This window comes from Thunnus albacares, chromosome 1, assembly GCF_914725855.1.
Source record: "Thunnus albacares chromosome 1, fThuAlb1.1, whole genome shotgun sequence".
In the NCBI taxonomy this organism is placed as follows: Eukaryota; Metazoa; Chordata; class Actinopteri; order Scombriformes; family Scombridae; genus Thunnus; species Thunnus albacares.
In genome coordinates, this window is record NC_058106.1 from 1342630 (window position 1) to 1356761 (window position 14132).

The following is a 14132-nucleotide window of genomic DNA, read 5'->3' on the forward strand; positions in this document are numbered from 1 at the left end:
ACATGGTGACAGTAAATACATAAATAAAATAATACATAAATATTATACAGAATCGGGAAAGAGGATCTGATTTATCATTTATTTATTTTTGGATTTTCTGTAGACAATCATCATTCAGATGATCCAATTTATTTTTGGATTTTCTGTAGACAATCATCATTCAGATGATCCAATATCATGAATCTACAATTCCGATACAGCAGGTGGCGATATGAAGCTTTAAAGTTGGTTTGCGATCCGTCAATAAAAACGAAGGAGAAGAAGGAGGAGGAGAAGAAGGAGAAGAAGAAGAAGAAGAAGAAGAAGAAGAAGACTGAGCATTTAGATGGGAAAGTTTGCATCGTGGAATAAGGAAGTTCAGTGAAATGCTAGTGCTAACAGTAATGTTTGGCTGCCTCTGAAAAGCACTTCAAAGCTTTGAGACCCTCCCATCATGGTCACTGGACTTCTAAACCCTGCGGTGAGTTGGATAATAACAACTATTGTGTCATCATATTTTATGTGACAACTTTGAGCACAACAAGTGCTCACATTTGCTGTATTAGATCTGGTATGTAACGATGTCATCAGAGAAAAACAAGTCTGTATGTAAAAATAATAGATTTTAGTAACGTTAATTTTTTTTTTCTTTTGGAGAAAAATAGCCGATTGGAACATTTGAAAGTTCAGAATATGTTCCACACGACTGCATGCTGCAACAGCCCGCTCACCGTGCTGCAGCTGCTACAGTGAAATGAAGCTCATGGGAATAAAAGGCGAAGGAATTTTAAAATCGTAGTTAAATCAGAGGATTGTCGCATTAGCCACACACAGTGGAACACATCATTTGGTTTTCTGGGGAACAATTATAGAACCTGTGTGTGTGTGTGTGTGTGTGTGTGTGTGTGTGTGTGTGTGTGTGTGTGTGTGTGTGTGTGTGTGTGTTGAACATCCATCCAGGAAACACTGAGTCATGTCACTTATATGAAGCACGGTTGTGCGTTTGCACTATAGCCTCTTTCCGCGCTGAACTATAACGTTAGGTCTGGATAACTGGCATTCTACATTTGTTAGGGTTTTGGTCAAGTCTTCAGTGTTGGCCAGACAGAATCTCCTCCAATATTTTGACAGAAACACAACAATTTAGAAAACTAATTTACGGAAAACACAACCAGAAGAGATGAAGTACCTTTACTGTCTTCAGTAATTCTGATAGGATGTTTGTAATGTGCACTTTAAAACCTTTCAACAGCATGTGCCACATGTGGAACAGCTGAATGGATAGGTTGCATGCTGAGGACAACAAAGAATAATATCAATGATCAGCAGTTCATTTATTTCTTATAGCTGAGGTGACCAATACTCTTGAACCTGAGAAAATCAAAATGCAAAGGGAAAAGGTAGATGGTATCCAGAGCTGCAACAACAAATTGATCACCAACTATTTTGATAATCGATTAATTGTTTTGAGTTCATTTTTTTAAGAAATGTCAAAATTCTCTGATTGCTGCCTCTCAGATGTTAATATGCTCTGGTTTCTTAAGTCCTCCGTGACATTAAACTGAATATCTTTGAGTTGTGGACCGTTGTGAATATTGGTCACCTTGGGCACTCGGACACATTGATTGACATTTTCCTGCATTTTCTGACTAGTTATGGACCAAACAACTAATCAGTTCATCGAGAAAATAATGACAGATTAATTAATAATGAAAATAATTGTTAGTTGCAGCCCTAACAGTGTCCACACTGGATTATAGCTCCCAAACTTGTTTTAGAACTGAGCAGGCAACATGTTCCACCTTTTCCAGGCCTTCATCATTGAAATGGTTAGCATGAGAACTGGCAAGATGTATATGTGATTATATCATGCTGTTATGATGATCAGTCAAAACAGTTTAGATAAACAGTTTCAATAAGACACTCAGGATATATTGTCAAAAAAATGAATGGATGCAAAAATGGGTACCCATTTAGATTTAGATATGTATTTATAGCATTTGCCAGTCATAGACCTACAGAAATGCATGTAACACACTTGGTGAGAGAAATGTTATATATTGTTTTATGTGTGCACATGTATGTATTCTGTATATGCCTGTCCATATCAACATACAGTGTATTCTATATATTAATTTTCTATTTTCTCTTTTTATGTGTATTTTGTTGTGCTGTTAATTGTGTTTGTGTATGATAGTATCTCTTGGGAGCACTGGGTGTAGGGATGATTTGTAAATGGCGAACAATGAACAAACAGTGGTAATAAGATGAGGTATACAGCATAATATGACAAGTTCACTGACATTTCTAACCTCATCTTTCTTCATCAACCTAATTTTTTGTTGCTTTGTCTTAAAATCATTATGAAAGCATTGTAGATGATTCAATAGATTTCACAGACTAGAAAATATAGGTAAAGGGAGGAAGAGAAGAAAAAAAAAGTCACAGCTACAGACAGCTTGGTAAACGTATCTGTTATATGGCTTATCATATCCAAATGCAAAGGGATTCATTTGCCAGCACCTGCACATTGTTTAATGATGAAATTAAAGTTTGCACTGAATGAACGCCTTCATTTGATGTACATACAGCACACCAGCATGGCTAAATGAAGCACAACTAGAAACAGATAATCAGAGGAAGTAGGATGTAGGACGAGTTGAACTTGTTTTTAGTTGTGTGCTGACCCCATGGTCACGCTAACACGGTTCCACCCGCCCTCCAGGAAACATTCTGCCCTTCCCTGAGTGACTTTTGCACAAAGAGAGAATGAAACATGCAATAGAACTCAGTGTTAAACTGGCTTGAATCATGACATTAAGCTAACCTCATAAAGTACGGTAGTATAGTGTAGTACCTGAATATCACATTAAAGGATTTGGCTGGCGATTTTCTGTATTTTTCTTCTTGTCAACAAATCTCATGAACTGATCTACTAACAAGTATTGTATGTGTATCCAAAGCCTAATATAACTTATTCTTCTGTGCTGTAGACCTCTGTTGTTGTCCAAAAATGATAAAAAATGGCTATAAGGACAGTAACAGTGATCACGTTTTCATTCTCCAGAAGAGAGGTTGGACTTGTTCCTTTTACGGCAGATACCACTGAACATGTGCAGCAACCTGGTTCTGTATACAGAACTTTGCTAGCTTATTGTGCTACATATCACGACCTCTGGACTTTGTACTGAAGTTCTTTGAGAAATTTATAATGTAGTACAAAGTCCAGAGTGTGTGATATGTAGCACAACAAGCTAGCAAAGCTGTAAATGTGCTCAGTGGTGTCTGCCATACAAGTAACAAGTCCATTCTCAGTGTATGTGTGCGCTGGAAGCTTCAAGTCTCCACATCACACTTGTGTTAGTTGTGTATCGATCCATGATTGGCTTCAAACTAGTTGTCATGCCACAAATCATGCTCATAGTAACACGCCTTAAATTGAAATTTAAGGTGAGCTCAGAGAAACTGTCCTCCTTCAGCAGATGAATGTGAAAACAAACCACACATATATTATTCTACACAGACAAGAGAACAACATCACAGTGATGGAACCATAAGCAAAACACATTTTTGAGTATCATATTGTCTCAGTTAATAGATTTTAAATAAACATGGTACTGTTTTGACTGTATAGCTTACAGCAATTATGTCTATGAAAGTGGTAGAACAGGTTGTATGGCTCCAGAGCTGTGTACGTGTTTCATCAGTGCTGCTTTGTCATTGTGCAGGATGACAGCTCAATCCAGGCCTTCTCTTTGTGGAGGAATCTGCCCTAATAGCAGTTAACCAGTGACTCCAGTAGGAATGTCCTACTGGTCTGTTGGCCTTCCCCAGGACTCTGGAGACAGTAACAGCGACATGGAGCAGCCGAAAAGTGAGTAATGTTCCTGCATCTCATGCAGCTCTTTCTAAATCCTGTCACTAGTCACCACACTACCTTGATTTCTTGCTGAAGTGTTCAGGCATCAGGGTGCTTCACAGAGGATGTGACCACTCACTGAAATGTCTTGATGTGTGGAGTGACTGCAGCACTGGTTAAATTTAGCAAAACGAGAACTGAAACCATGATTGTTGTAGAGCTGCAAGCCTTATCTGTTACTGTACAGTATGTAGGAAGCAGACTGTGCTCAATGAACACAGGGAGAACATTTTAGTCTCATAGCACGCACACAAGCCTTTTCCTGCTTCTCTTCCAGCAGATTATAGTAGATTGTGGTACAGTTGTATGATAAATGTTAATAGAGACAGTTTATTGTTTCCCAGAACAAGAAAACTGTCATGATCTGCTGTGATATTTTATCTTTTAACTTCCTGTCTATGTCAAAAGTGGGGACATGAATCATAACTAAAGGGCAAGTCAAATCTTCAAATCAAAACTAAATCAAATAATTAAATGAAAATTCTTGAAATAACAAAGGAACTGGTTGCATTTGCACAATGTTCATGCACTTTCTGAACGGCAACAACTATTAACTAAATGCATCCAAAAACTGAGAAAAATCCATGGATCACCTGTATAGTAGGTTAGCTTATCAGCAACAGGGAAGAACTGCTTAAAGTGTAAATATTAAGACGGTAAAGACTGAGACTGTTATAAAAATAAGGCCAGGTAGTGATTTTATATGTGGATGATTTGTTTTATTTACAGGTGCATACATGTGGATTTTTTTAAGCATTGTAGCAATAAAAAGCTGTTAGTTTTGAAGGAGAAGGCGATTTTCCATATTTTGCAGAAATGTGGTTCTGTTTACAGAGCTCGTTGTGCTACATATCACATCATATCAAGTTCTTTGAGAAATGTATAATATAGCACAAAGTCAAGAGGTTGTATGTAGCACAATAAGCTAGTGGAGCTCTGTAAATGGAAGTGCATTTATGCACATGCTCAGTGGTGTCTGCCTCACACAGAACTACTCTTCTGGAGATCTATCAGACTTTGGATACACACACAATACTCGTAAGTAGGATCAGTTAATTGTTGGTTTGTCTCTGCACATGAGATTTGTTGACAACAAGAAAAATATAGAAAATCACCAGCCAAATCTTTTAAAGTGGGACAGTTAGTGCTAAATATATACTGTAATTGTAAAACCAGTGATGGTTAGAGGGAGCAGATCACGTTCTTTTTTTTTAACCAACATTCTTTTTATTGTTTTCACAACATAACAAAGAAATATCAAGTAATACAATTACATGCATTGAACGAACATGTCAACCTCCCACCCTCCACCCCCCACCCCCCACATTATTCCAGGTCTTGGTTGGGGGTCAGGACAATGCTTTATAGTCAATTACCTTGTGTAAAAAGGAAGAAAAAAAGAAATATATTTCTACAATATTATTTACTGCAAAGAGCCACTGTTCACACGTCCCCAGGTTCTTCCATCACACTTGACAAGTCTGTTCTTGATACATAGTAAATGAAAGGGTCCCAGATCTGCTGAAAATGATGTTGTTGATGTTTTATGGAATAGGTAATTTTCTCTAATGGGAGAGTTATGGATAGCTCAGAAAACCACCTGCTTATACTTGGTCTCCCGGTGTTCTTCCATGAGAGAGCTATTACTCTTTTTGCCATTAACACACTTAAGTCTACAAATATTTGTTGATTCTTTTTAAGTTTCAAATTATACTAACCTAATATAAACAGCTGTGGAATTAAGGGTATTTGAATCTGTAAAATATTTTGAGTACATTGTTTCACTTCTTGCCAGAATTTTTGTACTTCTTTACATTGCCAAGTACAATGGGGAAAAAAAGTACCTCTTTCCTTCTCACATTTAATACAAATATCAGGTATAGTGCTGTTATATCTGTTTAGCTTTTCTGGAGTTATATATGTTTCGCATCAACCAGTTATACTGTAGCAATTTCAGGCAGGTGTTAGTAGTTCTTGATTGTGCTTTGGTGCATGCCTCCTCCCACTTTTCTATTGGGATGTCTTCCTGTAGGTCCTCTCTCCATGCCTCCAGACGTCCTGCAGATGTTTCTGTACTTCCATTTACCAGGCATTTTCATGCTCATTAATTTTTCTACGGTTGACATTTCTGGGACGCATAATGTTTGTTTTGGTGTGTTCTAATGAAATTTCTCAACTGTAGGTATTTAAAAAATTGATTACAGGTTATGTTAAATTTATCAACTATTTCTGCAAAAGTCATCAACACCTTTTGTGAGTTGTAGAGAACTCCTATTTTCCTCAGCCCCTTAGTAGCCCAAGATTTAAATTCCCAGGGGGTGTGGTCGGGCGGCGAATTTCGATCCTTCGCTGTGAAAATTCAAACGGCCATAACTCCGGCATGCACGATCCTAAGAGACCCAAACCTTTTGTGCTTGGAAAGAGTCCCGTCCTGAACACATCCATGTGTCAATATTGGATCTAAGTCATAGCGCCACCTACTGGCAACAGGAAGTTACATGTTTTACACTTTGACGCTCTGTGGGTCGCACGGTGATGGGATCCATCTCAAATTTACTCAGAATAGCCTAAAGACCTTGGAGATCGTATATTATGAAGTTGGTGACTTTTCGTTGAAAGGTGTTGCCATGACGACGCGGCGAATTTCGATGTCTCGCCATGAAATTTCAAAGCCTTATAACTTGACTCCACATGGTCTGATCTTTTCCAAATTTCATATGCTTGTTAAGAGTCCTGGTCTGAACACATTGTCAGGCCCATATTTAGTGAGAGTCATAGCGCCACCTACTGGCAACAGGAAGTATAATGCGTCGTTCTTTGTTGTATTACTCCTAGGAAATTTGGCCGATGCACCTGAAATTGACTGAGCTAAGATGAAAGACCTTGGTGATGCTACATTGGGCAAGTCATGACCCATATCAAAACGCCGTTGCCATGGCGACACATCCTTCGCCATGAAATACGATGCTGTATTTTAGGGACAAGGGATGGGTCTACAGTCACGAAACTTGGCACACATGTCTGGAGTGACACCAGTTAAAATCCTGGATAGGTCATTTGCATAGACGTGACAATATGGCTCAACAGCGCCCCCTTTAAAATTTCAAAATCGTAGCCCCGCCTTCCAGATTAACCTAGAAAAATGAAATTCGGGAGATATATGTATCATGTCAAGATGTACAAAAAAGCCTCTTGGAGCCATATTGTAAGTCCTACAGGAAGTCAGCCATCTTGATAAAAGTGGTCATTTTTCGCGTTTTTTTGGCCATTTCGCATACCTTGTATTTTAACGAACTCCTCCTACAGAATTCATCGTAACGACTTCAAAATCCGTGTGTGTCATCTACAGTAGTGTGTGATCAAAAGTTATCAAAAGATTTAGTTATCATTGAAGTGTGTGGCCGTGGCGTGGCGTTGAGTTTTGATGTTTCGCCATGACAGGCGAAATTCCTATAAGTTTAGTGTAAATGCTTGAGGCTACACCAAACTTTACATGTGTGATAAGACTCCCAGCATGAACAAGTCTAAATACCAATATTCAGTCAGTGATGCAAACTGGCTCCATAGCGCCCCCTACAACATTTCAATGCAGCAGCCCCTGCAGCAGGCAGAGTAGGTGATTGAGGATGTGACGTTAATCTCCCCTTGCACTGTCTGAAAACAGCCCAGGTCTGGGGACATCTATATGCTTGTGACAGAAGCCCTTCACCAGTGCCGCGCCCCAACATATGCAAGGACTCGAGGGCCCGATCATCGCTGCTTGCAGCTTTAATTGGAATTATTTTATCGAGTCTCCTGGCTAATATTTTACTCAAGATTTTTAAGTCCACATTTAAAAGACTGATTGGCCTAACGTTTTCACATTTGTTATCTGGTTTGCCCAATTTCGGCAACAAAGTAACTAACGCTCCCCTTAGGGATGTTGGGAAGATCCCATTGTGAAAAGATTCATTAAACATTTCCAATAATGGTGGCATCACTTTGTGCTTGAACATTTTATAAACTTCAATGGGTATCCCATCTGGCCCAGGGGTTTTCCCACTTTTGATGCTGTCAGTGGCCATAGATAGTTCCGCTACAGTTATATCTTTATCTAGTTCTCCCTTAGTTACTTCTGATATCTTGGGAATGTAGATGCTGTCCAAGAAATTATTCAAATCAGATGTATTTAAATCTATTTCTGAGTTATAAAGCTTTTCGTAAAATTTCTTGAAGTTTTCATTTATTTCATTTGGGTCCACAATATTTTCATTATTGTCATTTTGAAGTGAGGTTATAAGTCTGTCATTCTGAAGTTGTTTGATCCGCCATGCCAACACTCTGCCAGGTTTTTCTCCTTGATCATAGAATGTCTGTTTAAGTCGTAATAAACCTGATAGAGCTTTTCTTGTAGATAATTCATTATATTGTGTCCTTAACAGAAGTAATTTTTGGTGAGCATCTTGAGAACCTTATTGGTGGTATTCTTCTAATTTCGTAATTTCTGTTTCTTATGATTTTGTTTTCTTGAAAGTTTCTTTGGCTTTAGAGCTTGTAATGTTAATTATTTGCCCTCTAATAAAAGCCTTAAATGCTTCCCATCTGATACTTCCTGAGGTTTCTACTGTATTTGTTTCAAAATAGTATTTAATCTGTTCATCTAGGAATGTAACAAAACCAGTATCTGCCATCCATTTTGTTTTAAATCTCCATTTGGGAATATCACAAGTCATTTTGGGATCATAATAAACTAAAGAGTTCGGAGCGTGGTCTGACAGGAGTATAGCATCATAGGAAACCTCCTTTAATTTACATTGTAGGACTGCTGAAACCAGAAAGAAATCTATGCGGGACTATGACTGGTGTGTATTGGAGTAACATGAATACTTTTTCCCAGTGGGATCATCTTCCCTCCAAACATCAATTAGGTTCATTTCTTTCATGAAATGATGAATTGCACCCCTGCTTCTCGGATGAGATTGGTCCACTCTCGAACTTTTGTCCTTCTGTGGATCTAAGGTGCAATTAAAATCGGCTGCCATAATACAAGCGCCAGGTAAAGAAGCAATTGTAAGAAATATGTTTTGAAAAAACTTGGGTTCATCTGAATTTGGAGCATAGACATGTATCAGAATTAATTGTTCCCTAAGAATTCTTCCCTGAATAATCAAGTATCGTCCTGCCTTATCCTTGATAACTTTATGAATTTGTAGTGGAATAGAATCATGAATTAAAATCATAACACTCCTTGCCTGAGAGGTAAAAGGGGCTGACAGAATTTTTCCTTCCACCTCCTCCTCACTTTAAGCTCATCTTCATGTTGTTATACGAGTGGCGTAGTTTCTTTAAAAAATAGCCCAGTACATAGGAAGTGCGCATGACGCATGTGTGTGGTTGAGCGAGAGTGGTTGAGCGAGCGGGTGTCACTGTGTTGGCAGCGACCGGAGCAGAGAGAGAGTTAAGTCAGCAGTTAGCTGTGACCATAATAGTACAGTGTATGTACAGTTTGAGCTGTTCTGACAGAGAATAAATGCTGCAACTCCTCAAGATTGAAGCTGAGTTCCCGTTTCTTGCTTGCTACCTGTTGATAAAGTGGAGGGAGTTCGGGACTTCGGCCCTGGAGTAGTAAACAAGTCTCCCCTGTGCTTCCCGACCACGGTCTGGGTGCTGAAGCAGGAAAGGTTAACAATGTGTTAAATGGGTTTCTTGAAGGAATACTATATTAGACTGTAATACTTTAATCCTGTTCATAACTTGTTAAACCTTTTTTGTCTTTTGTAGCCCTCTATAGTTCCAGGAAGTAATTTTAACTTTTAGATCAACAGACATATGGACAAATGATTTTAAATTTCCCCAACACTTTGAGTAATTTCAGACTAAACAAAGAGGGAAAAAAAGAACAAAAACCACAATTATTTCCCTCTGTCATCATCAACCCACCTGAATAAAGTCAGGCCGCCCCCCTCCCCTTCGTATATTGGACCTCCGGAAAGCAAAAAGCTGGTCCACACCACATGAGGAACAGTATAACTATGCTGATGCCAAAAATAATAACAGAACCAAATAAACCTAACCTAATTGCTCTGCCACCATAATTCACTTTTTTTTTTTTTCGTATAAACAGCCCAACAAACAAAAAAGGCACCCATATATGGTCAATTAAAAAGTGCTTATTAAATCATAAAATTTTTCCTAATCAATAGACCGGGGAAGGAGAGAGATCAGAACACAGTGTTGCATTTAACCAACTTTCACTCTGCACTCCACTCCTGTCTCTAGTATCAGGGTGTCAGAATATTGTTCAATAAGCAGTTTTGGATCACGTTTCCAACGATGTCATCTGCTCATCAATAATGTTACCTCAGACTGGTTGATTATCCGATTGGATCTTCTTAATGAAATGTTCGGCTTCGTCGGTGCTGGTGAAGATGTGTGGGCGTTCCTTGTAGGTAACTATGAGCCGGGCAGGAAGGATCATACGGTACCGGAGCCCCAGTGATCAGAGTTGTCGCCTTGCCACCTCGAACTCCTCCCTCTTCTTGTGCGTCTCCGCTGTTGTGTCCTGGTAAAACCTCACCAGCTGGTTCTTGTAGGGGATCTGCCTTTTCGCCCTAGCTGCTCTCATCACATCATCTTCCTTGTCTATATAATTCGGGAATTTCATTATGAGGGTTCTAGGTGCGGAGTTAGTGTCATGTCTTCTTGGTCCCAGTCTATGTGCTCTTTCCACAGTAATTTTCCCCCGGAGAGGCGCAAACTCCAGCGCCTCCGGTAACCAACTCTCCAGGAACCCACAGGCGTCTTCACCCTCTGCACTCTCAGGTAAATTTACCAGCTGTACGGTGAAGCGACGTGAACGAGCTTCCAGGTCCAGCACTTTCTCTTCCAAGTCTTTATTTTTCCCCTCCAATTTCACCTTCTCTTGGAGCGCCGTCGCATCGTCCTCTGTTGTTGATATTCTTGTCTCCCTCTGTGTGACTCTTTCTGAGCAGTCTGTAATGTCTTTCCTCACCTTTTCAATCTCAGACAGAACACCATCAAATTTGGATGAAATTTCAGTCTTCATGGCATTAATAGTTGCTAGTATTGTTGTCAAAGAGGTGCCAGACTCTTCCCTGGCAGTGGTAGTGTCATCCTCTGGCTGTTTTTCGAGGCTAACGTTATCAGCTAGCTTAGTTTGTTGTGTCCGACCGTGAGTTGTCTTCCTTTGTTTCGTACGTATTTCTAAACACTAGAGTTGTAGTTGGACTGAATGACGTTTATGAATTGAGTATTTTAGAAAGGATTTGGAGGTTTAAGTAGCAGAGCAGTCTTGCGTACGTCTCTTCAGCAAGCCGCCATAACCGGAAGTCACAGCAGATCACTTTCTTTTAGGATTCCCAGAAGCTTTGAGCAGGGAAGCTCATTCTTGACTTTTGAGAACAGAAAAAAAATTTCAACTAAAAGGTTTTAAACTGCATCTGGCAGTAAATGGAACTGGTTCAAGTGTCATTATGTGACCTATGGAACTTCAGCCACATGATAACAGTTGGTTGTATATTAGGAAGATGTGAATGTCCTCCTTGATGTTTCTCTGGTCGTCCACTTACTCCTGGTCAATGAGCTTTGACCTCTTCTCAGTGGATGCTGTTCATTCAGTCTCTTGTTCAGGGTCCTTGCTGTTTCACTGATGTAGTGTTCACCTCAGATGACACATGTGATGTTATGATGATGCCATACACAACTCCAGTCTTCCTAGAGGGTTCTGTCTTTAGAGTACCAGCAGTGATGTTAAGGTGTTGAATGTTTTGTGGTAAGTGCTGACTCCTTGATACTTGAATACTCTGGTTAGATGTTCGGGCAGTTCAGCCATATAAGAGCAGGGGTGGATTTAGTTATTTGGGGGCTGCAGGCAAATGGTACTGTTTTATTTTTACCCTGAATGTTTGTGAATGATTAGATTTCCTCTGATGGGCAGGTTGGGATCTTGCATAGTAGCCCCTTTACCCATTCAGCCTATGAACATGTGTGAATGGGTTAATGTGATTTGTGGTGTAAAAAGCGCTTTGAGTGGTTGGAAGACCAGAAAGGTGCTATACAAGTATAGCAGTTGATTTACCATTCTTTCTCTAACTGGGAACGTTGGTACTGGCAGGAAGTACTCAAAACCTTTTTCTTAAAGTTGCAATAAATGACATTCAGCCACTAGATGGTGCGCTATACCACCAGAATCTCAGACCAAAACAAATATGTGTGTCATTTACTCAATAAAGGTGGAGGAAAAAAAAGAAAAGAAAGCAAAAAGCTTACGAAATTCAGATCAAACTCTTAAACTAGGCAGTGCTGATCAAGATTCTGTTAGTGCATTGCCTATTTCTTGCTTCAAATGCATTCAGAAACATATTTTAGTATACTGTTTAGCTGTAATTTGAGAATGTTTGTGACCCGGCTGCCATCTTGGAAATGGACATGGAGGACACTGAGGAACTCACATGCACGCTCACATGCTCTAACATGCATGCTCACAGGCACGTTCACCTGCACGAACCTGCATGCATGGCTGGTGTGGCTACCAAAATAAAGAGAAGCTAAACAGAGAAGCTCATAGCAACACACACAGAGGGAGTGTGACTTCATTCACTGCTCTGGTTGCCATAACTCAACATTACTATTACTATATCCTTACATAGCAAATAGTTGTTGACATCCAGTGACGCTCAGTGTCATTTAATGTACCTTTTAAGTAAAGCTATTAATACTGCACAGTAAAATTACTGGAAAAGTAAACGCCCTGCATTCAAATTTTTACTTAAAAGTGAAGAGTGACAGAGAGTTATTATCAGCACACTGTGCTTAAATTTACTTAACTTGTGTTCAAGGTGGAGCTTTTAATTCTTATATAATGCTGGATAGTTTAATCAATAATAATGCATGATATTGTAATTGCTTAAAATATTTTCTGAGTAAAATCTGAATCTGCAGCATAACCAGTAACATTTATCTGTCAGGTAAATGTATTAGCACAATGTTTTCCTCTGAAGTAGAAGTACACAATTGCATATTTTGTAAGTGCTTTGGGGCCTTTTGTAAGTTTCTTTCAGGGTACAATGAGTAAGAATAGTAGTAAATAGCTTTTTTTCTCCCTCATCTGATCCAGCCACACTCACTGAATGAAGGCTGTTAGATGTGGCTGAAAGCTCAGAAAAGATATTGGATCTTTTTGAGCTTCATTATTTTGTTACACTGACAGAAGTTTGTTTTCATTTGAGGCAACAGTGACAGAGAAGACATCAAGGTAGGGCCATGGATATATTATAAGAGCTGGATATCAGACCAAATATGGTGCCCATTCAGGCCAATGAGAATTGCTTGGCTGGTGCATACACCAAAAAAAGTTTCTAGCTTCCAGCTTTGCTTCTTCATTGTGCAGTCCACTGAATATGTGCAGTGGTGTTTCCCCTGCTGGACCGACCAGCGAATTCCCGCTCAGCCCATAGACTTTACATTGTCACGGATTTTTAAATCGCTTTTCTTGGCTTGAGGAACGTTTTACAAATATAAAACCTCCCTGGATCAAAAATTCTTAATAGAAAGTCATGATTGACCTTTTTTGCAGTTTGAGGTCAACAGTTTTACTACACAGTTTTTACTCATGATAAGTTGATCGTGGTGAATTTCCATTATTGAGATAAAGGTGAATATCCTCATGAGTAGCTTGAAAAAGTTGTCTAGCTTGCTAACGTACGGCCCTATATTGATTTACTGATTTTATTTTGAATTGTCACAAGGGGGAGCCCGCAATTTTCCAGCAATTGTTTGAATGTTTGTTTTTCACTAAAAAGGATGTTCACTAAAAAAGATGTCGGATTTGTGATGCAATAAAAATATTTGTGTCTTAACAAATTGTTAGCTAAAGTGATTCTAGTATGTTTTAGTGCCATTTTAGTGCAGATATACCATCCCCAGACTTTAAAAAAGCTTCTTGGAGCCATACTCTTAGTCCAGCAGGAAGTCAGTCATTTTGAATCTACTTTGCATTTTCTTTGCAAAGTGAAACCATTGACAGATGTTGTATTTTAATGAGCTCCTCCTAGAGATTTAACTATAGTGACCTCAAATTTGGTCTTAACACCTTTGTGATGCTAAATTGGGACACTTTTTAGTTTTCGTGGAAAACCATTGGCGTGGCTAGCTGGGCAATTTTGCCCAAAACATGTTTGGGGCATTAAACAGGAAGTTGTAATTTGGCTGTACATTGTCCAATGTGCCCCATGTT

At 39.2% G+C, this 14132-nt stretch overlaps 1 protein-coding gene across 3 annotated transcripts in view; it reads left to right on the forward strand.

The window, feature by feature from the left end:
• The first annotated feature begins 273 nt into the window (after positions 1 to 273).
• The window catches only part of lrrk1 (leucine-rich repeat kinase 1), a 164577-nt gene continuing 150718 nt past the window's right edge, over positions 274 to 14132 (forward strand). For all 3 annotated transcript variants that reach the window (XM_044345163.1, XM_044343906.1, XM_044344439.1), the window contains exons 1-2: positions 274 to 460; positions 3708 to 3853. Coding sequence is in view for 2 of the 3 variants with exons in the window: in XM_044343906.1 (XP_044199841.1) it covers positions 3784 to 3853 (70 nt within the window). In the remaining variant the exon portion in view is untranslated. The remainder of the gene's footprint in view (positions 461 to 3707; positions 3854 to 14132) is intronic.